The sequence below is a fragment of the Strigops habroptila genome, chromosome 2, assembly GCF_004027225.2.
Source record: "Strigops habroptila isolate Jane chromosome 2, bStrHab1.2.pri, whole genome shotgun sequence".
Classification (NCBI taxonomy): Eukaryota; Metazoa; Chordata; class Aves; order Psittaciformes; family Psittacidae; genus Strigops; species Strigops habroptila.
Genome location: NC_044278.2, coordinates 4,716,914 through 4,744,882, shown reverse-complemented (window position 1 = coordinate 4,744,882; position 27,969 = coordinate 4,716,914). Strand labels below are relative to the sequence as shown.

At 38.0% G+C, this 27,969-nt stretch overlaps 1 protein-coding gene across 8 annotated transcripts in view; it reads left to right on the top strand.

Annotated features, from left to right (window-relative positions):
* Positions 1 to 23,428, top strand: part of CADM2 (cell adhesion molecule 2) — a 637,102-nt gene extending 613,674 nt beyond the window's left edge. For all 8 annotated transcript variants that reach the window (XM_030471717.2, XM_030471720.2, XM_030471715.2 and 5 more), the window contains 2 exons: positions 14,264 to 14,389; positions 15,736 to 23,428. In XM_030471717.2, the coding sequence (XP_030327577.1) occupies positions 14,264 to 14,389; positions 15,736 to 15,854 (245 nt within the window). In that variant the 3' untranslated portion in view covers positions 15,855 to 23,428. The remainder of the gene's footprint in view (positions 1 to 14,263; positions 14,390 to 15,735) is intronic.
* The last annotated feature ends 4,541 nt before the right edge of the window (positions 23,429 to 27,969 follow it).

Sequence of the window (27,969 nt, the reverse complement as noted above, 5' to 3'; positions counted from 1 at the left end):
AATGTCAGCTCATTTCCTTGCAAATCTAACCTCTCAGTAATTGTAAACATAATTTGATAGGAAGTCCATTGGAACAATTTGCTGATCTTTGGCATTCTTATTATGTATAATGCTTTGTAAAACATTATCTGAAGTAATCTAGTATGGAATTATTTTTTTTCAGAATGGCTGCTGTGACCCTGTTTCTGAGATACACGAAAAAAAGTATTTCAAGGAAAAAAAAATATTAGAGGAAGACGAGGCCCTTTATATCACATAGTTTTCCTCTGCCAACATACAGCTGCCTTCTGCGATACAATTTCTAAGGTTTTATGTGAACTTCTGCTCCCTGATTCAAGTGTGTCCATTACTAGAGTAGGAGAAAAGTAATTGGAGAGCCTGTTGAATTTTTGACAGTATGGATATAACAGTGATGGCAATAATGTAGAAAGAGCAATACATTTTAAAACAATAGTAGGATCTTAGCATCCATCTGCTGGATGCGTGTTCAATATTAACTCTGTTCATTTTAAGATGCAAAAATATGGAAAACCTCTTTATTTTTTTTCCATATATTCTTTGGCTTATGACCCATTGCTTAGAACTGTAGAATAATATAAATTGTAAGGGACCTCTGGAGTTAATCTGGTCCAAGCTCAGTTTAGAGCCATGCCACCATGCATCAGGTTGCTCAGGGCTTCCTTCAGGTGAGTTTTACATATGTCCAAGGATGAAGAACCCATAGCATATCTCTGGATAACTAGATCCAGTGTTTGACCCTCCTTGTAGTGAAAAAAATTTTCTTTATGTCTAGTTTGAATTGCCAGTGTTCCAGCTTGTGTCCAGTGACTCTCATCTCTACTCACCTTTAATAGCAGTCTGGCTTGATCATCTCTTCTCCTTCCCATGTAGTAGCTGAAGATGGCAATAATGTTTCCTCCCTTAGCTATCTCTTCTGAAGACTAAAAAAAAAAGTAATTCTCCCAGCATCTCCACATACATTCTGTGCTCCAGCACCCAACCATCTTGTTGGCTCTTACTGTATGTGAGTGCAGGCAGCCACTAACTAGCTGACCTCTGCAGGGTATGAATTTGCTACTCTCTTTTATAACGTACGTGAAATTTTTTATGGCTTATATGTGCAGAGCCATGGAAACTTTTGGAACTATACTAGCTTATATTACGGTGAAGATTTAACCATTTATACCCTATGGCAGCAAAGGCACAAATGTCCCTTGAAATATCTAACATGTTCATGTGCTTGAACAATTATGAAAGTTCTAAAGAGAAATCACTGTACCTGTACACACATTATTTTAAACCAATAACATTTTATGGGTCTTCTGTTGTGATTGTTGTGATTGGTTTTGTTCCTCAGCTGTCACGAAAATGGTAGGATTACCTTGTAATACTGCTCACTGAAACCTTGACAGCTACATGCAGGTTTGCTTGCTTCATGTAATCTTAAAGGTCCAAACTGTATTGTTGTACTCGATTAACATACCGATAAAGGACCTAACCTTTAAATGCTCCCCTGAGATTTTAGGAAGTTAGTGTCACTAAATATAAAGAAGTTTTAATTATAATTTTGTAAGTTTAATTGTAATTCATAAAGTATTAGCATTTATGAGAAAGCAGACGTTACCAGGATGAAAAAGAAAACCAAAGCCAGGAGATTATAGCTGTTCATTTTTTAAACAATAATTCTCTGCTACCTTCTTATATCGGCTGACATATATCTTCAGTGAACAACTTCTCATATAAAATTTAAGGTTATTTAGGAACCCAAGGATCCGTGTTGAGCTGTTTAACAATGTTTAACAACATCCCTAATACTTTTCTGTTTGTTTCCATAATCTGAAAGTAGATTAATCTTATTTCTGGTTTATTTTCCTATTTCTGTTTATTTTTATCTTCATCAATTACCTGGTGCGAATTATTTTTAGTAATGTAGCTTTGTAAGGCTATCTTGTTCAGTCTCATCTCTTGGGAAGATAGGCATCCAGCTATTATTTTCTTCATTATGCAAACACATAATAATAGATGGTCAACTTCCTTTTATCCAAAGAACAAAAAATATAGCTGCAAAAGTCCATTTCAAATATTTTTACATACTATTATGTAAAATATTGTTTGTGAGGACAAGTGAAGTACCTGCCTTAACCCAACTGCCAGGGTATCTCAAAATCGTTCATTGTTCTATGAACCATTCTATGAGTCAAGATCATTCACTGTTCATAACTCTCAATTTATTTTAGAGGAATTGAGGCACAGATAAAGAAAACACTTTACCAAAGCACACACCCAGGTATGTGTTGCATGGCAAGAATGAAAACCTGATTTCCATGCTTATCCCTGGAAAAACTAACCTTCCTCTCAAGGGGTGTCGCCAGCATGGAGTCCTGGAGGGGCGCCTTGCCAACCTTTAGGCCTTACATATTGCTGTGATCAGAATAAGTCATTGCTAGGCAGAGCAAGCATACATTTTTGTGATTTTGCTGGACTGCAAGGTGTAAAAAACCCCTTTCTACCTGAAGTACTGAAATAGATTTTGCAGGAACAGGCCACATGCTGCCTCCTTGGCCCAGGTGACAAGAGCAGCACTTTGATGAGAGGCTGCTGCCAGCAAGGGGGACTTTCTGATTATGCGCTGCCCAGCGCCACAGGCTCACCGCTGCTTCTGGCGCCAGATCCAGACATGCTGGTGTCAGAGAGAATCTGTCACAATGGGCTCTGAATTCATGAATCTCACCTTCACAGGAGGAGGAGCAGCTTACTAAAGTTTTCCGGAGGGCAAGGAAAGCTAAAACCAGTGCTTCTCACAACTAAAGGAATCCTAGCTCCTTCTTTAGTTTATCTGAGTCTCTTTTGGTACGCAGTCTTGTAAACTGAAGCGGGGATCTAACACTCCGGTTGCAACTCAACAGAAGTACTTAATCTTGTTTTAAATCCCATTTATTGCTTACTTGCTTGTTTTACTGAATTAAGGTCTGCAACACCAGAAAGCTTAAAATATCCACATTTGGCTTCATATGCTTTCAGAAAGAATCTCTGTTTTTCAGCTGAATGTAGTATCGACTAACTTCACGTTGGGAATGATATTGTTATAGGTGATAGTGAGATAGTCATAACTAAAATTTTGCTAGCAAAAGCCTCTGCATTGAACAGAATGTCATAATGATCAGAATCAAATTCTTGGAGTGCATTTTTATTTTTAATCAGTTTAAGCATACAGGATACTTCAGAGGGAAACATCACCTCTCTTACATGGCTATAATGTAAAGGGAACAGGCTTATTAGGAAGGAAGGAAGGGAAGAAGAAAAGACATAAAGAGATAAAGAAGACTTGTTTAGCAGTGGCATTTGGAAGAGTCGTATTAATTCCAGCTTTGTTTGGAAAGCTGTTTTCTGCTTTCACTTCTTGTGTTCATGCTTTCCTAAAGAGAGGACTAAGGTTTTAGAGGCCTTTTAAGAGGAAATGTCATTTAATGAGACACTTCACTTAAATAAGAGTGGATGCCAAGTGATGTAGGCTAATGAGACAATTTAGGGTGAAGGGATTATGTGGAAAATTTCATGCAGTTAAAACAGAATAAGAACTGAATAGGTAAAGGAAGGGAAAGTTACTCGTTGGAGTGATGATATAGGAGATGAGCAGAGTACTTCTAGAGAAAAAAATGCCATAACGTGTTTTTTAAGCTCATGAGCACTTCCAACAAGATTTTCCAGACCAATGGCTAGAAGGAAACCAATTTTAACTGCTATAGTACAAAGACGCTGTCCTTTTAAGAGCTGTAGAGCAACAAGGGCTTTCTGCTGGGCTTTACAATCAGAATTTAAAGGCCCAAAGCTTTCCTTTCTGGGCAGCACGTTCATTTACACACAGTGTCCTGGTATATGTTCTAGCCAGAATGAATGTTCAACAAGAAGTAAAATTTGATACGGTAGTCCAGAAATATCCATAGTTTATATTTCTTAAAAAATAAGCACTGGTATTTTCAGTTGTGGATTAATTCTGTTCTTGTTCTGTGAGTTGTAAACCTCAAGGAACTGTATATCATAAGAAAGAACAGCCCTTCTAACCACAATTAGTTGCTCTGTGAATATCCCACACACATTTTTTCCGCAGCCTTTCTTTCTTACCATAAATTTTTTAAAATGCCTTTAGTGATGTAGTAAATTTTGACTCTCCACATATTGCAAGCACCACTGGAAGGAGAAGTATAAAGTAAATGGAGAAATGGCAGCATCTTTTTCTGGTTTTCTGTTGAAATTTCTATTGTTTCTTTTTTGGGTAGCTGGTTGGGATTTTTCTTCAATGAAAGGCCCTGAAACTGAATTTCTGCTCAGAGAGAAGCCTACATTTTTTCAGCAGATAGAGTATAATTTGGAACTATTGACATATGTTGTAGGACTTTTCTGATTTTTAAAGTTCTTCTTAAGAACTGTTCCAGCACAACACTTACACTTATTTCCCCAGTGTTAGGCTTTTTACAGCTTCCCAGCATCAGGAACAGGCTCAGGCTGCTATTAAATTTGGTTTACCATCTTCAAATAGCGTGAGCACAATTGTCATTTAGTAAAATAAACATGGCCCCATTATTTCTTAATGCCTTGCTTAACAACTTCAAGATTAGACCACGTCTCCCATACTCCCAGTAGGCAGCACTTAAACGGTGAATAATATTTCTGTCTGCCGTAGTCAAGTAATCCCAAATGTAAGTAATTTACACGATGGCATTAGGGACTGTTACAAGAGACATATTGTAATATGTCACTGAAAATCAGCCTGCCTCTGCACGTTTGATCAACAGCCAGATGGAGGCTTTTATCACATTTATTTAATCTGAAATATACATAGTAATTACAGGACCTCTGATTTTTTCAGTCCTCATTGCTGTCTCAAGAGAAGGTGGGAAATGGATCTGTCAGTTACAAACTGGTGTGGATGTGCCCCCCTTGGTAGAATCTGGATGTGTTGCAGCTAGAGGTGCTGACAACAGAGATCATGAGTGCTGCTGGAAATGAATGCATGCTGCTAAGTTAAAAAAATAGGTCCATAAACCAAAAGCTGTGTAGCTTTATTTTTCTATGAATACTAAAAGCCTTTAGGAATGCAAAGATCAACCTTACTCTTAGCAAATCCATTACCAATCAATGGCATTAAGAGCAAACCATCTCCTGCTAATAGCAGGATGGTATTTAACTTTAAGGCATCTGAAAACAACAGTCTTAATGTTCCCAGAGGAGAATTTGGTTAAGATATTGAATTCCATCAAGCATGTCATCATTAAATGGGGAAAATATTGTCGTTTCCATTAGTACAGAGTTGGCATAAAGAATGAATAGCATTCAATTAAACCACGGGCAAAAATTCAAACAAATTGAAAGTGGTTTTATTGCTTGGACAGAAACTTCGCTAATGGGTATTGCCACTGTCCCAAAGAATTTACATGAGATTTTATGCCCTAATTAAAACAGCTATAAAAAATGCCTTATATATTAACAGGGGTCCTCACCTTCCTATCAATAATTTGCTCTTCTGTTACTCTGTGTATTACAGCAGACTGTCTCCGCTAATGTCTCTCCCATCTCTGTTTCTGAGATGAGCTGGGTCAGTCAACAGCCTCTTTTGGATCGGTTACCCTAACCACAAGTATGCCTGGCTAATCTTCTAGAAATATATTGACAGACAAAATATGCTATTAGCTGCCAAAGAGGAAATTCTGTTCCAATTACTCATACTGAGAAGTCCCATGACAGATTAAATTGCTATTCAGCATGAATAAGGTGTCAGATTCTGGCTGTAAGTGGCTGGTTTACTGGGGTGTTTTGATGTCATTATAGGCTTATAATTATTCTAATCTGATTTGGTAAGAAAAAATTAGTATGACAAGCATAAAGAATTCATTTGAACAATAGATTTTCTTCCACCACAGAGTAAGTTTTAATTAGAGCTGATCTTCAATTAAATTAAAGCTGCCCTTCTTGGTTTTAAAATTCTCATGAACATATTCAGTACAGTGTATCTTGTGCAACTGTGAATCTGTTACTGCTGCTCTCATTCTTATAGAACCATACATGTTCTCGGCTAACTTTATGTCCGTGGCTCTGCTTTACTGGTGAGAAAACCTTCTTCTCCCTAGCTTCCGCCGTCAGGAACAGCTTTGTCTCTATCTCTCCACTTCACAGAACCTCTCCATTTGTTTCATACCATTTCTCAGCTGAAAGCATGTCTTTCTTGCACTGCTCACTTGAGGTACTATTTATTATTTGAGCTCTGCGGTGGTACTGATGAGCTCTGAGAAGCAATCTGTGAGGGAGATTGTATAAAAGATAGCATAAAAACAGAGTGGCAAAAAAGTTACAGTGGAAACATTTATACTTCCTTCTAGTAGGCTTAAGCTATTGGGACTCCCTTAAGGTTAGCAAAATAACTTTCTTAAATGCTTTGAGCAATTACTCTCTTAGCAATGTCGCCATAGTTCATGGTGTGTAGTTGTGGTGATAATATGTTGCTTTCTCGTGGTATGTGAAAGATAAGACTTCCAGAGACCATCTGGGTGCCTGGCCCCAACCCCTGTGACAGCAGGCAGAAGTAGATGCCTACGCTCAGTAAACTCTGCTCAGCACTCCCTTCCCACACAATCGTGTTCATATTCTCTCTAGCAAACTGAAGTCTGTAGGAAGTGACCAAAAGCCACAACTATGAGGTACTACAAGGAAGGGAGCAGGAAAGTATATTGACATCTCCAGTCTCTGTGTTAATTAGAGAATGGTTCGTTATTTTTATAGATAATTAACTTCTGATGACAGGAAAAGGAGTTGTGCGCACACACACACCTACTCCAGCTGGTGCCTGTCCTTATTTTGATTAACAAAACCAAGAAGAGCAGGATTTCTCCTATATTTGGTAATGGAAAGTCGTGAGAAGAAAGATGGTGCTTATGAAATGTGTTTTTTCTCACAAAGTAGAAAGCAATGCATCTTGATTTTCTGTGTAAGGATGGGTTCTTCCTTTTTCTCTTATTTACTAATAGGCTGAAGTTTTTGTTTTCTGCAGTAGAGGCACTGAGCATTCTAGAGCTTCACAAGTAGATGGAAATTAAAAGGCTGGAAGCAGAGTTAAGGCATCACCTGCCTGTTGCTGTAGCCCACAGTTGACTCATTCAGGGAAAGAAACTTAACAGGGAAATCCTACAGTCATCTGTGCCAGTTGTCTCTTTCCTTACAGCCTCCTGTAACCAGAAGTTAGAGCTGGACAGGCTGCAAATATTTCTTCAAACACTGAATTGACTTAATTATCCTCTACAGAGTAGATGAAGGCAAAAGCTTGGAGATTTTAGTTCTTTTTTCCTGAGACAAAGTCTGAAACAACTAATGAGTTTATTGATGGACAAAAATATAATATTGTCAATAAGAAAAGTCTTTTATGTGCTCTAATTGGAGGAACTGTTCCCTTCAGGAAACTGGAGCTTTAGAAGTAGCATCAAGAAAAACACCAAAACCCAACGCAAGCCAAACCAAAACCCAAAACCATAACAAACAAAAAAACCCCTGTGTCAATGGCACAGAGCACAAAAGCTGGAACGAGGCTCTAAGGACCCTGAAAAATATTGTTAAACCTTTTGTCTTAACATTGTAGGCATAGAAGTCTCTTATTAGCATGGCAAAAATACATTTGCAAAATAAATAGGTGTGGGTAATGCTCTTATTTACCTTTGACAACAGCCACCTACTTATAAACACACATCAGAAGACATTTGGGTTTTTCTCTCCACTGAAAGAAGTCTTAGCTTCATGAGAACACCACAAAGTGTTCAAAAGGAGCTGTAGGTTCAGCTGTGAAATATTAGTGTGGGACTTTAATCCTTCTGGGATGTGGGTTCTTCTTAATAGGAATGTATATATAATTCAGTACTGTGAAAAAAACCACTTAGAGGCAAAATGGGCCAAATGTGCTACTTCACTAACATGGGAAGAAAAGGCTATCAATTCCTTTGAAGACATACAAGTAAACTTTTTTCGTGCCTGTCTTTTCTGTGGCTGATGATGTTCTACTATTAAAATAGCAGTTTATATATGCTGTGTATTAGTACACTGTTTTGTTCTTCCTTGCTTCAGGCACTGAAGGAAAAAGAAGCTTGGCACATTTTAAGTTCAGAATTGGTTAATAACAAAATACATTTTCAACAAATTTCACAAACAGCCCCTTTGGGCAACTGCTTTTTGCAATTTAAATTAAGGTTCTGAAACTTTTTTTTGCCCCTTAACAATACTTTTACAAGTTTCATGTACATGTATTTTAGTGGTTAGCAGCATATTACAAAAGGAGATTAAAAGTACCTGTTTCAGCACTCCAGGCCAGGCAAGGGAAATTGAACTCTGGGGTGCCCAAATTAAGATGCTAAAATGGGTAGATTCTACTTACTGGCATTTATGACAGACAACACTACTGCCACTTTTCCTAAAGCAAACACCTTATCAGCTATCAGGGCTTCAGTCCTACCTCCTATCCATATTGTGAGTAAATTCCTGTTTCAGTCTTTTTTCCTACTTTTGTCAGGTCATTGAGGTTGGGGGGGGAGGGAGGATCTTGTTTGGGTTGGGGTGGGTTGAGTTTGGGGTTTTTTTATTTTTTATTTTTTAATTTTTTTTTCCAAAAATTACAATTGTGGAACAGTTAAAAATCATATGGACCCTATGGCTAAATAGGTCCATATGGTTTAATTTAATCTGGCAAATTATATTAGCCTAAATACATTTTTAAAACCAAATTTGTTCCATAAGCTGCAGGAAGAAATCTTCTCTGGTTTCCAATGAGATTGCGCCTCATGGTTGGCTGCCTTTTTAACTGAATTATATAAATACTGCAGTGTGAGCTGACCCGTTATTAGACAAGAAGAAAGAGAAGCAGGAAGAGCGGGTATGGAGGGAAGGGAAAAAAGATCAGGTGGGAAGGGCTTATATGTTACAAATACCACCTAACCATGTCACAAGTTTCAAACAGGATCTGTGCCATATCGGACACCGAAGTACTTGCACTGGAGAGGAACCTCCAATAAGAAATTAATTCTTGGGCATAGATTTTGGCTGAGGCTTTTCTCTCTATTTAGGCTTTCCTAAAGGCATCCTTCCTATAGTTATCTGATATCTAATAAGGTCTGAGCTCCTGCAGCAACCTGTTCTCTCAGGTTAGTTATAGGAAAACAATAATCTTGAGATCCTTACTGTCTTTTAAGATTTGTGGTAGTGGATCCGACATAATTTGGACAGAGTGAAAGAGCATGATCACACAAGCTATGCCTCCTTGGGAAATGAAGCTGAAGTGCAGAGAAATTTCAATGGGTAATGTTTCTAGTTTAACTTACATTCACTAGTAAACTTCTCAAAACCCAAAACAACTTGCTTCCCATAGTGTTTGCAGTTTGCTCTCCTCTGGCTAAGGCACTTAAAAGTAGTGCAGATTTAGATGTCTCATGATCTGTGGTTCCTTTCTAGATTTTCTCTAGAATGTTCACCGGCTCCCACCACTCATTTTCACCCTGCCCTCATCTGCAGCAATTCAACAGCCTTTCAAATATGACAGAGTAATTTATTTAAGTATTGTGCCTTTGGGGTTCCCCCACCCTAAAATGCACATTGCTTTACTGATTTGATTTTGATCTAGGCCCTTCAAACGGTGGCTTTTGCAGAAGTATGAAGTATTGGCAAGTAGTACTGAGGATGATAAGAAATCCCTGAATATGGGGAAAGAAGTAAGAGTCACTTGAAGAGATTTTTCTGCCATAGAAATTGTAATATGGAGCCATGCCCCAGGATCCCTTGCTGGAGTGGTTCTGTTTTGCCTCAGCAATAGATTATTCATGAAATCAGTTAAAGTGACTCTAGCCTGGTGGTTTCAGTACTTGCCTGAGAAATAGGACATCCCTGTTCTTTTTGCAGCCTTAAGGAATGGTAATTTATGAATAATACATCTGCTTAATATGTCTTCACTTTGTGAATGTTGTTTAAGCTCCACAGCAAATTAGGACCTTTATTTCCAATTTGTCTTTTAGTAGAAACAGTCAAAACAAATTATTATTTTGGATGCCTAAAACCTGGGTACAACTTATGCTTAGAGTGATTTTATAAAAATTTCAGCATCTGAGCCAAAAATACATGTTAATAAAGGTCTTCAATAAAGGGGGCTACTTAAGCATATATTCCCCAAAATATTCCATTTCAGCATACACAAACATGCTTGTTCTCCCTTTGCTCAGGAAAGGGTTATCTGACCCTTTCCTGCAGCCTGCTCAGTCAAGTCAACTATGCATAAATAAGAAGGAAACTTATGCAGGAAGAAACTGAAATTAGATTAATAATTAACATATACTTTATGCAAAAGCATGAAACACTGTTTCCAAAATTTCTCTGCCTAGCTAGCATGTGAATGCATACAGAAATATTCTACACTGAAACTTTGTGTCAGCAGGTCACAAAAAGCACTTATCTACTTATTTAATAGGTCTAGGATTTATCTGATGTATTTCATTTCTCAGTGAATGATACAGTTGTTTTTCTCTTAGTCACTTTAAGTGTGTTATTTCTGTAGGTTTGTGAACAAACAGTAACGGGCAAATCCCAGAAGTTGAAAATGGGTACAACCTCACAGCATCAGCAATCAGTATTTTGAAGAGGCTTCCTAAATTTAGGACAAAAACAAATAAAAGAGAATGTGCTTTTGTGTCATTATCTTGCTCTAAGTTTTCCTTAGTCTCATCAAAGGATTAAATAAACAGAAAAAGAACTGATCTTCGAAGAAGATCTGATTACAAAATTTTAATGTCACTGTTTCAGGCCATGGCTACTGTAGCTGCCTGTGCTCATGCAGTAAAAACCAGGCTATACTTAAAACAGGAACAGAATAATTTGGGTTTTTTTCTAATAGAAACGGATTATAAGTATTTATTGCACAGTTGCATACTGAAGATTTCATTTGCTGGAGTTCTGTGTGAGGCAGGGTAGGATTTACCTGGTAAAGCCCATGAAGCTTATAATGGGTGTCTAAAAATAGTTGAATACTGTTCTATTTTTTGGAAAGTAAGCTATGGAGTGGTCAGTGCCCAAATACACAGTTAGCATTTTCAGGAACTTTAATGGGAGTTGTTAATAGAAATGCCCAGACCACTTGGACAATTATACATGTTCACTGTATAAATACCCAAGATACAAAATGGCATGGTTTCCAAACCCCTTTGTTTCTATTTTTCAGATACTGTTCAGGCACATTTTGATATAGTAATTATTTATAAGATGATAGATAGCCCCAGATCTGTAATTCACTCGTGGGGCTTAGGTCATTTCATGAAAGGGAAAAGTATAGTACATTTCTCTGTATGCATAATGTGGAGCATATTTATATTTAATGCTAACATTATTTTTCTATGAGGAGACTATTTCTATGAGGTGCACTTCCAGTTCAGAATATTGTTTATGTTGTACAGATTCTCATTTTGAGATGAAAGAATGCTTGTTCCCCAAGGAAATGTTGGCCACTTTTGAGATTTCTTCTTTATTTCCTTTCTTGCCATCTCTTCCTTACTCTTTTTCCTTTCCTTTCTAACAAATAAATTGTTCACTGGTAATATAATGAGAATGTTGTCATGTACAAGTATTTTTATGGACAAACTTTTCTAGTGATACTTATCAATCTAATCTGGCTTTGATGCCACTGTTAGAAGAATATAGCAGAAACACAATACTTTGTTTGCATTCCAGTGAATACATAAATTAATTTGGAAGTTAGAAGTTTCAACCTATAGCAGCAATAGAGTCTCACCAATCCACACTGATAGGTGGGAACCTTATATTTATGCTGACTTTAGGTTGTTTCATGTAGGCACGTCAGATATGTCAGAGGAGGAGTGAGTGTCTATATATAGGAAATCACCTGAGGATGAAAACACAGAGGCATAGTCATCTCAGTGTATTGGGAGGATTTTTATCTATACCTTTTATTTAAGCTCACAGAGGAGATACATTGTAAATCTGGGTGTTGAGCTAAGGCTGTACACTGCAATCAGCTTTTCAAAAAACATCTCTAAAGTGCTGTAGTAACCCTTCTATGGATTATACTCTGCATCAGGAAGTGTATTATCCCTTTAAATATCTCCTTTCATTCTTTAATGTTACTGCTAGTATACTATCAGGAGTTAGCCGTTAATGGGAAAACATGTTCATGCTGCTCCTGGCCCAGCGTTGGGGAAGAGCATCTCCTGCAGGTCACATGCAGCACCTGGGGACATGAATGTTCCTTAGTGCCCAAATGGGTGCTACCTTTTTGCTGCAGGAGGGGTAGGAGGTTTACAGCAACATTGCTACACAGACACCACAAAAGGAGGAATTTGCTATACAGTTCAAGCAGGCTGACAATCCTGCAGCAAGCTGTCACCTTCCATTTTCTCCAGTGAGAAGTCACCTCCTCCTTACTCCCCTCAGAAAGCAGAGCTTCTGAAAGGATCTTACTTTGGGGAGGCAAGACTTCAACTGTCTTGCTTTTCTCAGTAAGGCTGCTGGCACACAGAACTCAGGGTCATTTTTAATAACCACAACAGAGCTGACGTCCCCTTGGATTGATTCTGTGTAGTCAGGGTAGTGCCACCAACAGTAGCACTATGCCAGGAGGTTCATGGAGGCAGAGGAGAGTGCAGGCACAGCTGATTTTATAAGACTTTATAAGGTGTTTCTAGCTTTTTTGAGGCTGATAACTACTGTTTGCCATCACGTCCACAGAAGTGCTGTGGCAGCTTCCCCAAAGTCCTCTTAGCAGCCATAAGAGAAAGATTTGGGAGCTCAGAAAGCCAGCAATAAGTGACAAAGCCATGCCTGATGGATTCACTGACTGTTAAGAGCAGAACTGTATCTGTAACAGTGGCCATACCATTCTGTGCTCCAGCAAACCTGAAGTGTAGTTTCAGCGTGCCTGACAGTTTACTAAAGGGGGGAGAAAATATGATTCTTTTATTTCATCTATGTAACGTTATATTTATGTACACTTTATGTGTATGTAGATACATCTATACATCTTAACTGTTATAGAATGATCCTGGTCAGCAGAATGCAATTATGGTATCATGGAGTCACACCTCCTTGGCATTAACAGAGACCCTTCTATCATCTTTACGGCCTTGCCCTCTTTTCTGTGTAAATATTTTTCCTGTCTTTCCCTTTTGCAAAGCAAAGAAGTTGTTTGCAACTTATTCGTAGAATATAAACAGCTCCTACAAGGGAAATGCCCTTGAAGCAGAGAGACTGATTGCAACATACAGTACATGTCAATAACATCTTCAGAGAATTACTATTACTTCGTAGCAAAGGCATTTTCATTAAAATAGAAATCTTGGCATAATCCTGAGATTGAATTTTTACCTTCTTTTTCATATTGCAGGTGAGTCAACAGTCACAGGTTGATGGTTCATTGTTCAAAAGCTCCAAAGAATTACTCACTCCTAAGTAGTGCCATTTCCCATGATTGTCTCTTTGCAACTTTTGTGAAGCACCAGGCAATAGAATAGGCAAATGACCAGCACAGAATCTGGCAGTCTTCCTTACACTGTGCCTAGAGCTAGTACAATGAGCCTGTTAATACATTGTTATATCTATTACAGTTTGCTCACGTTGGTGTTAATCGAGTATTCTAAGTAAATTCAGAAACTGACGCTCGAGACTGAATGATGATCTTTCAGGTTGCCTGATACCTTTATCTGACCAAATTCATGCAGACTTAGCCATGTGTAGAGGAACTTGGCGCGGCTGCACTTTATCTGCCTTTTCATTTCTGGTGCAATAGGATAGGAATGAGAGGAAGAGAATATATAAGGGTTCCCCACTGAGAATCAATTCTATAAATTATGTATTATGCAGACACTATTCTGCTGATGCTATCTGATCCCCAATTCTCAGTTCCTTGTTTTTCCTTCTATAAATAGCTGTGGCCAGGTTTTCAGTTGTAAAATGACGAGGACAAAACCAGAAACCTTTCCCATTTAATAACCTCTGCCAAAGAAGAATAAGGTAATATTTTTCATAACTGTGGTGTCCTCAGGGCTTTAACAATCTGGGAATACAAGCAGCACTATGTTGTTGATAAGATACTGGTAGTAAAAGTGGGAATAATCTTGCTGAATATTAAAGAGGGAAATGCCCTTTTTTCAGGGCAATCAGTATAAAATTTGGTACTGTGATTTTTCCTGACGATTTTTGACTGTGCAGGACAACTTTTGCTTTTTGTTTCTCCTTCTAGATCCAAATGCTTTGGCTGGACAGACCGGACCTGACCATGCTCTTATAGGAGGAATAGTGGCTGTAGTTGTCTTTGTAACTCTATGTTCTATAATTCTCCTTGGTCGATACCTGGCAAGACATAAAGGTAGGACAGATTTAGTGGAAGTTCGGTCGCTTTTGGAAGCAAGGCATGATTTCATCCAGGAGTGCTGTTCCCTTTCTCTTTCCCCTATCTACTAAATGATTTAGGCAAGAAAGTTCAGTTCGCAGTCCAGTCGCAAGTGAAGTCCTTGTGAATTTTACCCAGTTTTCCAGTGGACTGGCTAAGGCAAAGGACATCTAGTTATGTATCCAAGGTCATCTCATATATCAGTGATTTAGAGAGACTAAGAGGTCAGATTGCCCCTTGGCTTTGGCCCTTAGCTTTAGACACTTAGTTATATGATCTCATAGTTTTAAGTAGTATGTTGATTCAGCAGAGTGAATAAGATTTTTCATTTTAATAAATTGTGCTAATACTTCAAGCATGTATTTAAAAGATAATATCAGAAGCTGGTGGTGAGATTTCAGATCAGTGTCTCTTTTACCAATGATCCCACAGGAATTAGGGGTTCATTTCTGGGCCAGGTTTTGCTGTATTCAGAGATTTCACCTTAAGAGTTCTACTCCCTTCATTTTCAATCCCTTCCACCATTAGAGATAACAGGGATGGAGTGACACTGACTTCTGACTAAGGTTCTCTACATTCCTATTTTGTCCTAGTTAATTCCAGAATAATTTCTTAATATTTAACCTCCAAATGGCTTTTAGACCTATTGTTAAAACACGTTTGATTCCCTAAGGTACAAACTTATGTCACTGTGAATAATAGAGAATTCCTGCCATGCTTTTAGCTCCACGGTGTTGGTATTAACTCTTTAAATCTCATTTTATATAGGATAATCATATGGCTAGCTGATATAAACATGCTTTTAATTTGATTGGACTGTGTGAGGGAAACATGAGATGTTTTTTTAATGAGCCAGTAGAAGTGTGTCTTTTTTGTTTTATTTTCCTGAATGAAGTTATACATCTTATGCCAACTTAAATAATGCTTTTCACAAGGGGAAAGTTGACTATTGTACCCAATTCTTTTTATTCACATATCTTTTTATTCATATTCTAAGCATAAAAATACCTGTAATAGTATGATGCAAGTGGGTTCAGTTAATAAAACTACCTGGGTCTTTATTAAAAGCTGTCATTAATTTATTGTGGATTTCTGACATGTACCATCAGTATCAATACTATGAATATTTCTTGGACAAATTAGAAAGTTGAGCATACCTCTATGAGGTATACTAAAATTGTGTAAATATATTTGCCCAATCATGAAGCAACTGGAGCACTGTTAAAATGTACTTCCTATAATACAGTGTAAAGCTGAAAAAACCCTAATCTTTCTTTTTTCTTTTTTTTTTTCTTTTTTTTCTGTTGTACTGATTCCTATAGGAACTTATTTAACAAATGAAGCAAAAGGAGCTGAAGATGCACCTGATGCCGACACAGCCATTATCAATGCAGAAGGCAGCCAAGTCAATGCAGAGGAGAAAAAAGAGTATTTCATTTAGATACAGAGCTAGAATCTTGGAGTTTTACTTATCAGGCTGACTGCTGGAGAAAACTGGCTATCATTTCTCAGAATTCATTTCTGCCATCTTCTGCTATCTTTATTAACTCACATACCTGCTATAAGTAGCCAGTTTATGCCAACAATCAGCTGTTGACATCATCGTTCTATAATTACAGTATCATGCATAAAGCAGGACATTTCTTATTGCCTAAAATTCATATCCACTGCTCTCTTAACATACAGTGCTTGAATATACAGCCTTAACAATGTTAATCATCATCCTAATCCAAGTTTTCTACATTTTTAAATGTTATGCAGCTTTCTTTTTCAGTTTTCTTTTATCATGTCCCTACTAGTGTGTCATAGAACAATACTCATAACAAATACTATTAGGTAAGGACCTAATTTACTTACATAAAATGTTAAGTGTAAGATTAGAGGTTTACAAAGAATGTTTTATACATGTCTATCTATAATTCAAAAAGCAACTTGGTTTTGAAGCATATGCCCGAGGAAACACAAACTGAAATCTTTTTAGTATAGTTTCTCGTGTGCTTGGATTTGGTGGAAAAAAGCAGTCCACTGATTTTTCTGTTTTGTTTTGCTTTGCTTTGCTTTGTTTTGTTTGAAATGGTACCTTGACAACAGTGCCATGTTTCAGTGGTAAAAACATGCTGAATAGCTATACGGATTCTGCAGAGTTAGATAATAGTGCTTCATTTGAAACGAATTAGTCCTGCCCTTTTACTGCTTTTTGGGATTGCAGAGATTAGAGAACTTTCTGAGTAATTTCTGGTTTTATAATTTATTTGCTTCACATGAACTCACCTGCCTACTCAAATTTGAAGTGTTCATGGGGCACAACCACAAGGCATTTTAGTATCTGTATATAGTGCATATAATAAATTCAATTAAACATTATTTGATACATATTCAATCTTTTTGGCAGTAACTAAGTCAGTCACAAGTAAGCATTTTCTAATATGTCCATTATATCCCTTTAGATATGACTCAAATCAGTATGCCGAGTAGATAACATGTATTAGTATTTTTTGTCTGTATGTCCTAGCACTGTTCAGCAGCAAACTTTTCTAGATCTTGTTAATTTTTTTTCTTTGTTATACAATGGAAGCACAATGTTATATGGAAGGTAGTTTTAAGCTAACAACCAGTGCACAGCCTCAGGTTTTAAATTACAACCACATTTGATTACTATCCTTAAAAAATACTATTGAGTTGCTAAAATTCTCAATTTTTAATTTGGCAGTTCCAGAGCTGCTTCTCTATGTTGGTTTGCCAAAAAAAAGAAAAAAGAAAAAAAAAGAAAAAAAAAATAGAAGTGTTAAAACAAAAGATATATGTTTTGTGTATACAGTAAATGGACTAATTCTTTATATTAAATTCCTGTCTATGCATTTTGTGAGGTACAAACTTATGTCACCGTGAATGATAGAGAATTCCTGCCATGCTTTTAGCTCCACAGTGAAAGTCTCTGTTTGGATTATTTCTGAAATTTTTTTGTGTAATTGACAGCTGAAAAATCACATGCTCTTAAATACGACAACAAAACACTGTAAGCCCATCGGCTTATATCCTCTTCCAATGAAACAAAAAGGTTGCCATAACAGCTCTTGGAAATGATTCTACACTGGAGTACGCAAGTTAGTCTAGTGGGAGCTTGTCTTGCTCCTAAGTTTTGCACCTTTGACAAAAGAGTGTTTCTCTCTGGTTACTGTACTTGTGAAGCCTAAAAGCATGATGGTCTGCTGTAAAGGACTTTCTCCTGGGATTTTATTTTTCTGTGGGTAAGGGAGAGTTTGGAATATGACATCATGTAGTATGGTGAAACGGAAGACAAAGGTGCTGTGTCAGATTATTTATCAGAAGAGTATGAACCTTTTAAGGACAATATTAGAGTATTTTAATTGTTTTTGTTGAAACATTTATCTTGTTAATTTCTAAGAAAAAAAGGGTGACGTCAATCAAAGCAGCACTTTTTTTCAAAATATACAGACATAAATAATATGATGTGGTTGAGTGTTAACATAATAAATCATATACAGTATGACATTTTAAAGAAATAAGTCTGCATTGATGTGGTTGCATGCTTGTTTTTACAGTTCACTCCATACCCATCTGTGGAAAAATGCAATAATATGTTAATATAATATGGTAGTTTGAGAGAACCAGGTAGGTGCTACTAGACACATTGAAAACTAGTATAGGTTTACAAGATATTCATGTCTTTCAAAACATACACATGTAAAAGGCTGGCAAAGGAAGTCATTCAGTTTAATACCAAAAATATGGGTTCTTGTCACAACAGTAAGTTACGTTAGCTAAGGTACAGTATCACATACAAGAAGGTTCTACTTCAGGACCTGGGGCCCAGTTCAGCTAAGCATTTCAGCACATCTTCAGCTTCAGGCGTTAGAGAAGTTCTGTTGGACTGTAAGGCACTATTCATATGCTTAAAAATAAGTGCTTCTCTGGATGAGGGCCTTATTTGCTAAAGTGGAATTCCCCACTAGTGTGCTGTTTACGCCTTTTTTCATTCTTCCCAACTTCAGCTTGCTTGAATAGTAGGGTTGTTACTTGAACCATTACCCACCCAGGGGCAGGTAGGACCTTCAAAAGCAGGATTGCCCTCGGGGTAACCATTTCAAACCATTTTCTCCAGTGGCATAGAAAGAGCATTTAAACTTTGCAAAAAAAAAAAAAAAAAAAAGATATAAATGGTACTGTTAATATAGGTTATTTCGTTAGTTTTCAGTTGAAACTTCTCACATGTGCTCATTTTTAACACAGTTGATCTTCATTGTATTGCACCTGGTGATGCCTCTTGCATCTGTACAAAGCAGGTGTGGAAAACCCCACACCAAGCGTTCTACCTGGAGAGCACTTTGCAGGCCTGTCTGGTCTTCACAGGTTTAAATTATTACACTAGGTGTAAAAAGGCATCCCTCTTTTTTGTAAGCAAACCACGGTTCAACACTAATGACATTCAGTAGGCTAAAAGCCAGTCGTCCGTTCCCTTTGTCCAAGATCCCATTCTGAAATACGGCTTTTATTACGGTGTGAGGTATCCATGGAATGTGCAAAATGGAGGCTCTGAAAGGGAACCACCCTCACTAAAATGTATGTGACATCCTCTTCCACATGCACTTGCAGACTAGCTCTCTCAAGACGAGGTAGCTAGTTTGTGCCAGTGTACTGTTTACAGTGTCAATTGCTGATTGTTTTTAAACTTTTTGATGTAGATTGGTTGGTTCTTGGTTTTTCTTTAATGTTTCAAGACCATTCTCATGATTTGAATAAGAAAGCGGTGCATCAGAAGACAAGGGGTGTATCATCCCACTCTTTTAGCGTCATCTGACAAACCAAGAAACTTATTTAAGGAACCTGATGTTTAACTTGAGGCTCAGAATTTAAGTTAGAACGCTTTATAAAGTTTCCACATTACTTAAGGATGGTTTGTCTTGCACTGAGACTCCCTCTATAAAGGAATATGTGAAGAAAACCAACTTTTCTAAATAAGACATGAAAGTTAACATCTTGTGTGTTTTCATTACAGTATAATATATATATATGACTATTTCAGTGAAAAGAAAGGACAGAATCATTTGTAATTATGTAATTCATGATTGTAACAACACTGAAGTTACCATGTACGCACATGTACAGTAGCTATTTCAACAGTTACAGTGTAGTTACATGTAATTCCCTGTAACATAGCAGTTATAGTGTAATTTAGTGCCACTTATTGTAAAGTGTTACCAAAAGGAAAATGGATTTCTTACCTTTACAATTCCATTCAAATTAAAGGTAAGTTTTATTAAATTAGCACTGTAAATCTGATTCTGCATTTCTTAATTAAAGAGGTGATTTAAAACTTCATGTTCAAAATGTCACGCTACAGCTTCCGTCCCTCCCTCTCCCCCCCGCCACTTACCCAGACTCCTCCAAGTGTCTAATCTCTACACTCTTAGGAACTGATAATCTGTGATGAACATACCAAAAATCCAGCTACTTCAACTTTAATTGAAAAAGCTGTCTAATAGAGAAAAACAAACAACAACAAAAAAAATAACGAGTAATGCTTTTTATTAAGTGGCACAAAGTACACACTAAAAACTATGCAAAAATATAGGTAAATACAGTGTACTTACATGTAAGTATCTTGTACTTGCTGTGTATGGATATTGGAAAACCGTGTAATTATAATATGCATTTTGATTATTTGAAGCAGGGGGGTGACCCCCAACAGTCAGAAGGGAAAACTGGAAGGCACATACAGAAATAGTGGATATCCTAATGCAATATGTGTAATTCCTCTACTTGCAGTGACAACTAATTTATAAAAATGCTTATACCACTCCTCATTCTCACTAGCTTTGCTTTCCATTTCTTTGAGGCCCATCAAATATCACTGAAACACCTGTAGGCAAAGTAAAACACTGACTCGGCTAATGGCTTTGCTGCCAGCACTCTATGTCTGGCAACACTGTTCTGTAATCTATTCCTGGCTCAACAGCACAAGTTTCCTCTTTTTTTCTCTCCTCAAGGGAGCCTAGTATGTTAAGATGCTGAAATATGCTGCCATATGCCCTGGTATTTTTAGCATGAACAACAGAGAAAGAGAGCTACATTCTTCTGGCCCCTATTTTGCTGAATCACCTCACCTGGAATTTCTACTACTTGCTCTGTAAAGCCAGGTAATCTTAAATTGTAAGTACAAAATGCTTCCATCAAAGTACAGAGGATGCTTTTAATGATAAAGCTAACGTTTTGTAAACGTGAAGTTTTGTATTACTGATCTTTTTTGCTTCTTGGCACTTTTCCATCATACCCTTCCAGAAGGAATGTACCAAAAGGCAGATAACATAGACTAGCAAAAGAAGAAAATGATATTGTAAGTCCTCTTGTGGTTGCCATTGCTATAACCCTCCTTTGTGTCCTGTGTATCAGGCAAATAGGTGTATTCAGCAACAGCCATTAGCATCATTCCACACTGTACTATTCCTAGAATATGACATCTACCTCTTAGTCTAAATACTAGCTATGAGATATTTGTATACATTTTAAATACTACTGAATCTTCGGTGTAGTCTTGAAATGAGATCACTGTATTTATTTTATTATTTTTTTTTCTGTTAGAAATAGAAAAAGTAGTCTTGCCTGGGTTCATAATTCTTGCCCTGTTCTTTACTACTTTTGGGATAGTTTGAGGTTTTAACAGGGCATAGGGACACAGCCTCAGCTGGTATAAATCAGCTTCACTCTGTTGCCTTAAATGTGGGCCAATTTACACTGGCTGGGGGTTCATCCCAAACAGCTTAAAAATAAACTGCTATAACACATCGGTATTTAGTCAACACTAGATAGTGATGTGCAATCCAACTGCAACACAATTCTTTCCAGTAAGGCATGCAGGTTTGAAGAGAAACTTTTAAAAGCATATGCAAGCTTTTGAATTAAATATGCAATACCAATACCGTTGAGATATTCTGACATGTCTCTTACTTATTTAAACATAATACTGCCAGAGCATGTTTACATTAAAAACACTCAATGCATGGGGGACAGGGAAGGACCATTGCAAACAATAAGAGAAAATTAAAAGGATAGAGCAGCCTTTGATGTCAACAGAGCAGAGTAGAAACTCATACTGAAGTAGGACTTCCTATGTGTTTTTTCAGAGTGGACTTAGTACCTCTAAAGCAAATGAGAGTTGTCTACTTGGTATTAACAGAAGCTAGCACAGTTCCTTTTTGCTATCGATGAATCTAACCCAGCACTCTGCACTTGTTTTAACTCAGGAGGAAATAAGGGTACAAACATGGTTTAACAGCACACTTCTGTATCACTCCACATCCTCAGGATGCTCCAAGCTTTGTGCGCTTCCAGCAGCCCTTAAGGGATTTCTTCCAGCATCTAGGAACCATCTTGTTGCCAAGCCATGTTCATTCTGTTCAGCAATGTTTAGTGTACTCACAACCAGACAGAAGACGATGTGGAGCCAATGTGATGACTCCACTAGAGGGTACAAGGGGGCTTCCAGAGCCTCTCAGTAGGTGGCAAAATGTAAAAAAATAAACAGCACCACCACCCCCCCCCAAAAAAAAAAAACCAAAACCAACCAAAATTCACATTTCTTCATTGCTTCTGTGTTTACGATAGATCTGCCCTCCACGGTCTGTGTCTTAAGTCATCTATTCTCTGTTGGGCTAAAAGCAGCAGTCTAATTGGAAAGGAGGTAGGAAAAAAAAAGTCTGTCCTCTAAAAGGAGCAGTCTGTGTTACTATTAAAGAAAAGTTCAAGGATTTTTATTTCTTCTTTTTTATTTTAAGATTCCAGGTGCAAAGCCAAGCCTGTTGGGGTCAGCACTTTCACAGTTTCCTTGTGTTCAGGGTCAAGCCAGCAGTGTTTCATGTGTGAGCTCTGATCTCACATTTCAGCACAAACTACAGAGAGCCTTACTCTGCCCTTATGCATAGTGTTGAAAATCACTGAAGCTGTTTTCTTCTAAACATACTCATTTTCTTAATCTTATTCTACAATGAAATCATTGAAGGGTTTTCATAATAGGTTCTAAAGGAGGGGTTTTAAAGTAATAACTTGTAAAGAAAATAATAATGATCATGATCAACTGTTTATGTTGATTATGAAGAGGAGGAAAATCTTTAATTGCTAGGCTGAATTCTTTATCATTTCCTCTTCCTCTCCTTTCTGTGCATATTGATTAATGTTAGTAAATATGCAGTTCCACATGTGGTCCTTTTTCAGTGAAAGCAGATTTGCTTATACCCCTATATAGCTTCCATGGAAATATGCAAATATGACCTACTGTCATCTGCTTCTGCCTAAACAGTGAGCCAAGAGAGTGAATTCATGGATTACTGAATTCGTATATGTCCTGCTTCCACAAAAGTTGGGTACAATACACCTATTGATTTCAAAAGAGCAAGACTCAAGTCCTTAATACACGCTGCTATTTAGCTCTTTTCCAACAGAATTATAAAGCAGTTCACGTGCATCCTTTACTTTTAGCCTAGATATTTTATAACTACAAAAAAACTTCAGCTGAAGTTTCCTAGAACAAATAATAAGGCATAATTTGTGAAAGGACTTTAACAACTTCATCTATTCATAGTCAGTGTAAGTGTATTCTCCTAGGAACTCCAGTCACTCTGCTCTTACACTGCCAAATTATGGCCTTAGGAAGGGTATTTGAATACGACCACTAACATGAAAACAAAATCCATGGGAATTAAACATATTGCACTGATGGTGAGAAACATTTGCTTTGTTTAATTTCGTCATTAATAACGTTAAGCAGACAAAATGCATATTGTAATGTAAGGTACATGACACTTGCATGTTGCTATGCCTATATACTTACAAAGTATTCAATGTGTACTTAGTGGCGCTTAAAAAATGTCATGTACAATTCTTCTAAACATTCTTACAGGGTTCCCATTTGCACTTCATCTTTCAGAAAAGTCTTGTCAGAAAATTGTCTGATGAATATTATTGAAAAAAATAAAATTGCAATTTTAGTTATCTGTTGGACATTTCTGAATTGTCTATTCATTTAATATATTTCCTGGTGCTTGCCAGTTTGGCAGTGGAGTTGATTTAGACCAGTGGCTGTACACACAGGCTGTTCACTGAGCAGATTTTGCTGTTTCTAGTAGAATTGTTATAATCATATGCTTCTCTAATTATTAATTCTGATGTTTTAAACAGTTATCCAAGAAAATAATCTGTGAGACACTGGTATTTTACAGATAATTACAAATTCTATTATTTTCTTTGATATTTGTATGCTATTCACTGTGTATTCTTTATAATTTCTTCTGGCAGACAAAGTAACAATTTTTGGAGGCTGGCCTCACTGTAGGAGAAATTCATCCTTATGAAGAGGTCAAGTGCTGAAAAAGCGTTTAAGCCTGTGGGACTTAGATGGTGGATTAGCCCTCCTGAAGGAGCTAGAGAATTCATGCAAGGTTTTCTACACCACTTGTCATGCTTGAGCTGGTGTTACAAAGGGCAAGAAGGCCACTGGTCTCAAAGGGAGAGAGACAGATGTCACAGGGCAATTCTGAGAGGGTCTGTGTTGATGAAAAAGAAGCAAGCCCCAGATACAGAGAGGGACATTAATTGAGTTTGGTATCTCCATGCAGAGGATATCCAGGCTGCTCAGGGAGGTTGTGGAGTCCCTCTCTGGAGACTGAAAACTCTCCTGGATGTGTTCCTGCTCTAGGTGGCCCTGCCTTGGCAGGGGGTTTGGACGAGACGATCTCCAGGGGTCCCTTCCAGCCCTAATGATTCTGTCATCTTCAATGGCAGAGCTTTCCTGTGGCCTAAACTAAGCATCCATTTGACAAATGTACAGCCCTGTTGTATTCAGCGGAGTTGTTCTTATCTTTATTACTTCTTTTCACTAAACCAAAATACGTCTCCTTAAGCAATTTTTAATGTGCAATGACATTACTTTTTCAATACAGTAACAGTGCAGATTTCCACATGATCCTCAAAGTCATATGCCCAAGATATATGGCAAAGCATGCTGAAAATCTATAGTGTACCCAAGGAAAATGACACAGTCCAGCAAATGGCACAATCCACTACTGGATTTTTAGTTTTCTGCATTCAAGATGTAATTCTTTTCATACTGTCCTGTTTTCCTTCATCAGCCAAAAGCGTCCCCAAAGGTAACTGCACTTTGTGCTGTGCCTTTCCCTGGCTGAGAGTAGATTCTTACAGTGATCCTCTTACATGATCCCTTTTAAGGTTCTCTTTCATCAACATCCAACAAAATACCTGCCCTCCTGCCCACCTTCTGTAGTAATAAAAGACAAAAGTCCCTTTTTGTCGGTGTTTTGGGTTTGATTTGTTTTGGGTTTGGTTGGTTGGGTTTTGTGGTGGTTTTTTTTTTTTTGCAGTAGGAGTACTGTAAGGGGAAACAAACATGATTTCTTTTAAACTGTAATGGTTGCCTGAAATTTCTTTGAATACTGAGTGTAATTTCCTTGAATACAGAGTCTCTGTACCAGACTGTCACGGCATTATACACTGATGTGAAAGAGTCTACTTATCACTTTTAAAAGTCATCAGGCACCTATAAGAAGTTATACACACTTTTTCAAAAGTAGTGTTACAGAGCAACACTTGGCCAAGCTCTGCTGCTAAGTGTAAGGTAAAGGTAAGTGCAATTAGTGAAATTCAGGGATAATCAAGTGGGGATAATGAAGATGATTCCTTGCTTGACAAAAGAGTCATAGTACATTGCCTTCTGGTTCTGCTTCAAGCACTTGGCAACATCCTGAGCCGTGGGAGGGCACTTTTGATTAGCTCTGGGCTACTTACTTGCCCTAGCTCTTGCTCCTGCTGAGTTCATAGCAATAGCTTCTCTGCTGCTCGAGGCTAAGAGGCTAGGGCCTTATTGATTCTGCAAGCTGCGTGCAGGAAGAAAAGAAGACAGAATGTTTTTAAGCAAGCCGGAAAGATTTTTTAGAAAGAGGCCTCTTATTTATTCTGTGGCAGCTTAGAGGAAATTAGCACTAATGTCAGCTGGTAAGGATAGTAACCATCCCTGCTTGGTGTATTGAGAGGGAGGACAGGGGGGGTACATCCTCTGGGTTGTGCCAGCTGGCTGGATGAAAGAGGGGAGCGAGGAGGCAAAGCTGTGCCCTGCCAGGAGCATAGGCGACAGGTCTGTCCCTCTAGGTCTAGGACCAAAAAGGGGACTGTTATTATTATTCTTTTCAGTCTGTATTCACTTCTAGAGCTTCAGCTAAAAGGGGTGCAAAAAGAAAGTGGTCCAACCAGCAGAATCACAGAGCTACTGAACAGCGAGAGACATTCTCCAAAACACTGATGCCAACACCTGGCAAACAGGCAGAGCTTTCCATTTCAAGGGCTTTGAGTGGATTGAATTTATAGAGAGGTGGAAATTTATAAGATACAAAAAAAGGAAGAAGCAGCAAGCAAATCAGAATTTGGACCTTGACAGATGAAGTTGGATAGAAAGTACAAGTAATTCAAATGGAAAAAATACCTTTTTCAAGGGCTTTTAGTTCTGTATCACAGCATTAGCCAGCTCTGTCTCAGGACAAAGAAAATACTTTATATAATTCTGTAATTTTTCCAGTGCATTTTCACTCTTTCTGGAACACCTAATGCTTACCTCAGAGACAAAAGTGCATATACCATGATGTGATCCAGTTAAAGTACATCATTATATTGCACTCACTAACATAGTATGAGATTACCCTCCAGAACAGCAGTAAGCAACATGACTAAGAGCTGTCATATTTATTTTCTCATCCACTCCCCGTGGAGGAGTGTGTGTGCAATGAAGCATTGTGGCCTATTTATTTATTTATCTATTTTCATATTTCCCCTATGTTTATGTAAGAAGCTTAGATGGGAAAAAGCACTTTGTACTTGAAGAAGAAACCAGTACAGTTTGTGATGGTCCCTTCTTCCAGAGAATCAGTGCCCCAGTTTAGAATATTCTCCCTGTACAACCTTCAGCATGATAGAGGAATAAAATTATTGATGATGGTCTAAGTTTCTGAGCTCTAGGGAGCCTTTCAGCTGCACTCAAATCCGGCCTTTAAAATAAAGTCCAAGACCTTGGGCTAAATTCCAAAGCCTTCAAGAAGCCAGTGTAGGCTGCAGTGAACAGGCTGAGCTTGCTTGTTACTAAGAAGATGCATCCAAGTTTTGAATGCCTTTGAGAGTGCATGAGGACATTCTTCGTGACCAGCCACGTTGTATGGACATAGGTGACATATATTGACACCTTCGAATTCCTTTATTGCCTAAAGGTGGTGAAAAGCAATGGGCACAGTTACTGTTACAGAGAAGCGTAGCAGTACTCCTGTTGGGAGGTGTGTCAGTTTGGGGCTTGGTTTTGGCATTTCCCCAGAGGCAGAGTGAGCCCATATGTTACTTACCTGGATAGAATTGAGATTAGTAGTGCCCTCTTCATGCAGGGCACTACTAGCACATGATTGCAGCTCACCTGCACAACCAGCCTCCTGTCTGCACTGGGAAACTGAAGCTGATGTAGGATAGTATTAACCTCCATGGGATTGGACAGCTGCAAGATGGAGGTATGGTTTCCCGTAACTACTCCTTGGGAGCCTCATGCCGGAAAAGCTGATGTCAGTATCTTCCCCTTTTACAGCAACTCTTGTGCGGCACACAAACACTCTTGGAGACCTATGCCGTTTCACAGAGCAGAAGAGAAGACGGTCACTAGGTCATTATGGAGAGTTACACATGATAAGCTTCTCCTCTGGTGGGTGTTTTAGGGACTGTAAGAAGTCTGTTCACATTTAATATCACCGGTTGCTGAAATGTGAATGCAATGTCTTCTGGTTCTGTATGAAATCAGCGGTGGGCTATAATTTAGGGTTTTCATTTTTCAGGTTGTATGAGCTCAAACACACAGGCACAGATGCACAGAAACACACACTCATAAGCACAACACATACTTCATGTATTTTTCTATACCTTCTTCTTACCTCAGTAGATACCTTTTAATTGCTTTACTACTCTAAGCTCATGATTTTATATTTACCATGGTATCTGAGGAAAAAGCTTTCTCTTTTTCATGTTTGTTTTATACCTGTTCAGCTGCCAGTGATGCTTTGTGTGGCATAGGTAAACTAACTCTAGGTTTACTTATTGATCAGCAACTTTGGTTGAAAGTTTTTCACCAGGAGGCCTATTCAGGCTCTCTAAAGGAGGCCGTAATATATAAAAAGGGAGGGAGGGATTTTCCTACTGTGCTTAGTACAGCTAGGCTGTATTCACTTAAGCGGGAGAGAAATTCAACATCAGTTCCTGAGGCTGCCAATCACTGCACCCAGGATGAGAAGGAAGCTGTTGGTTGTGTTGCTGCTTTTTGGCGCTGCTTCAACTTGGCAGAGTGTGTATGTCAGCAGAAGCACCAGATCAGGGCATTATTTGACCACCAAATCATATACTTTTCTCTGCCAACATAATTCTTTATTTCTTTCAGAGTAGGAGGGAAATAGCATGGCTTGTTTCAATGCCCCTAGGGCTTTGAATCTACGTTTTCATTCAGGAAATGA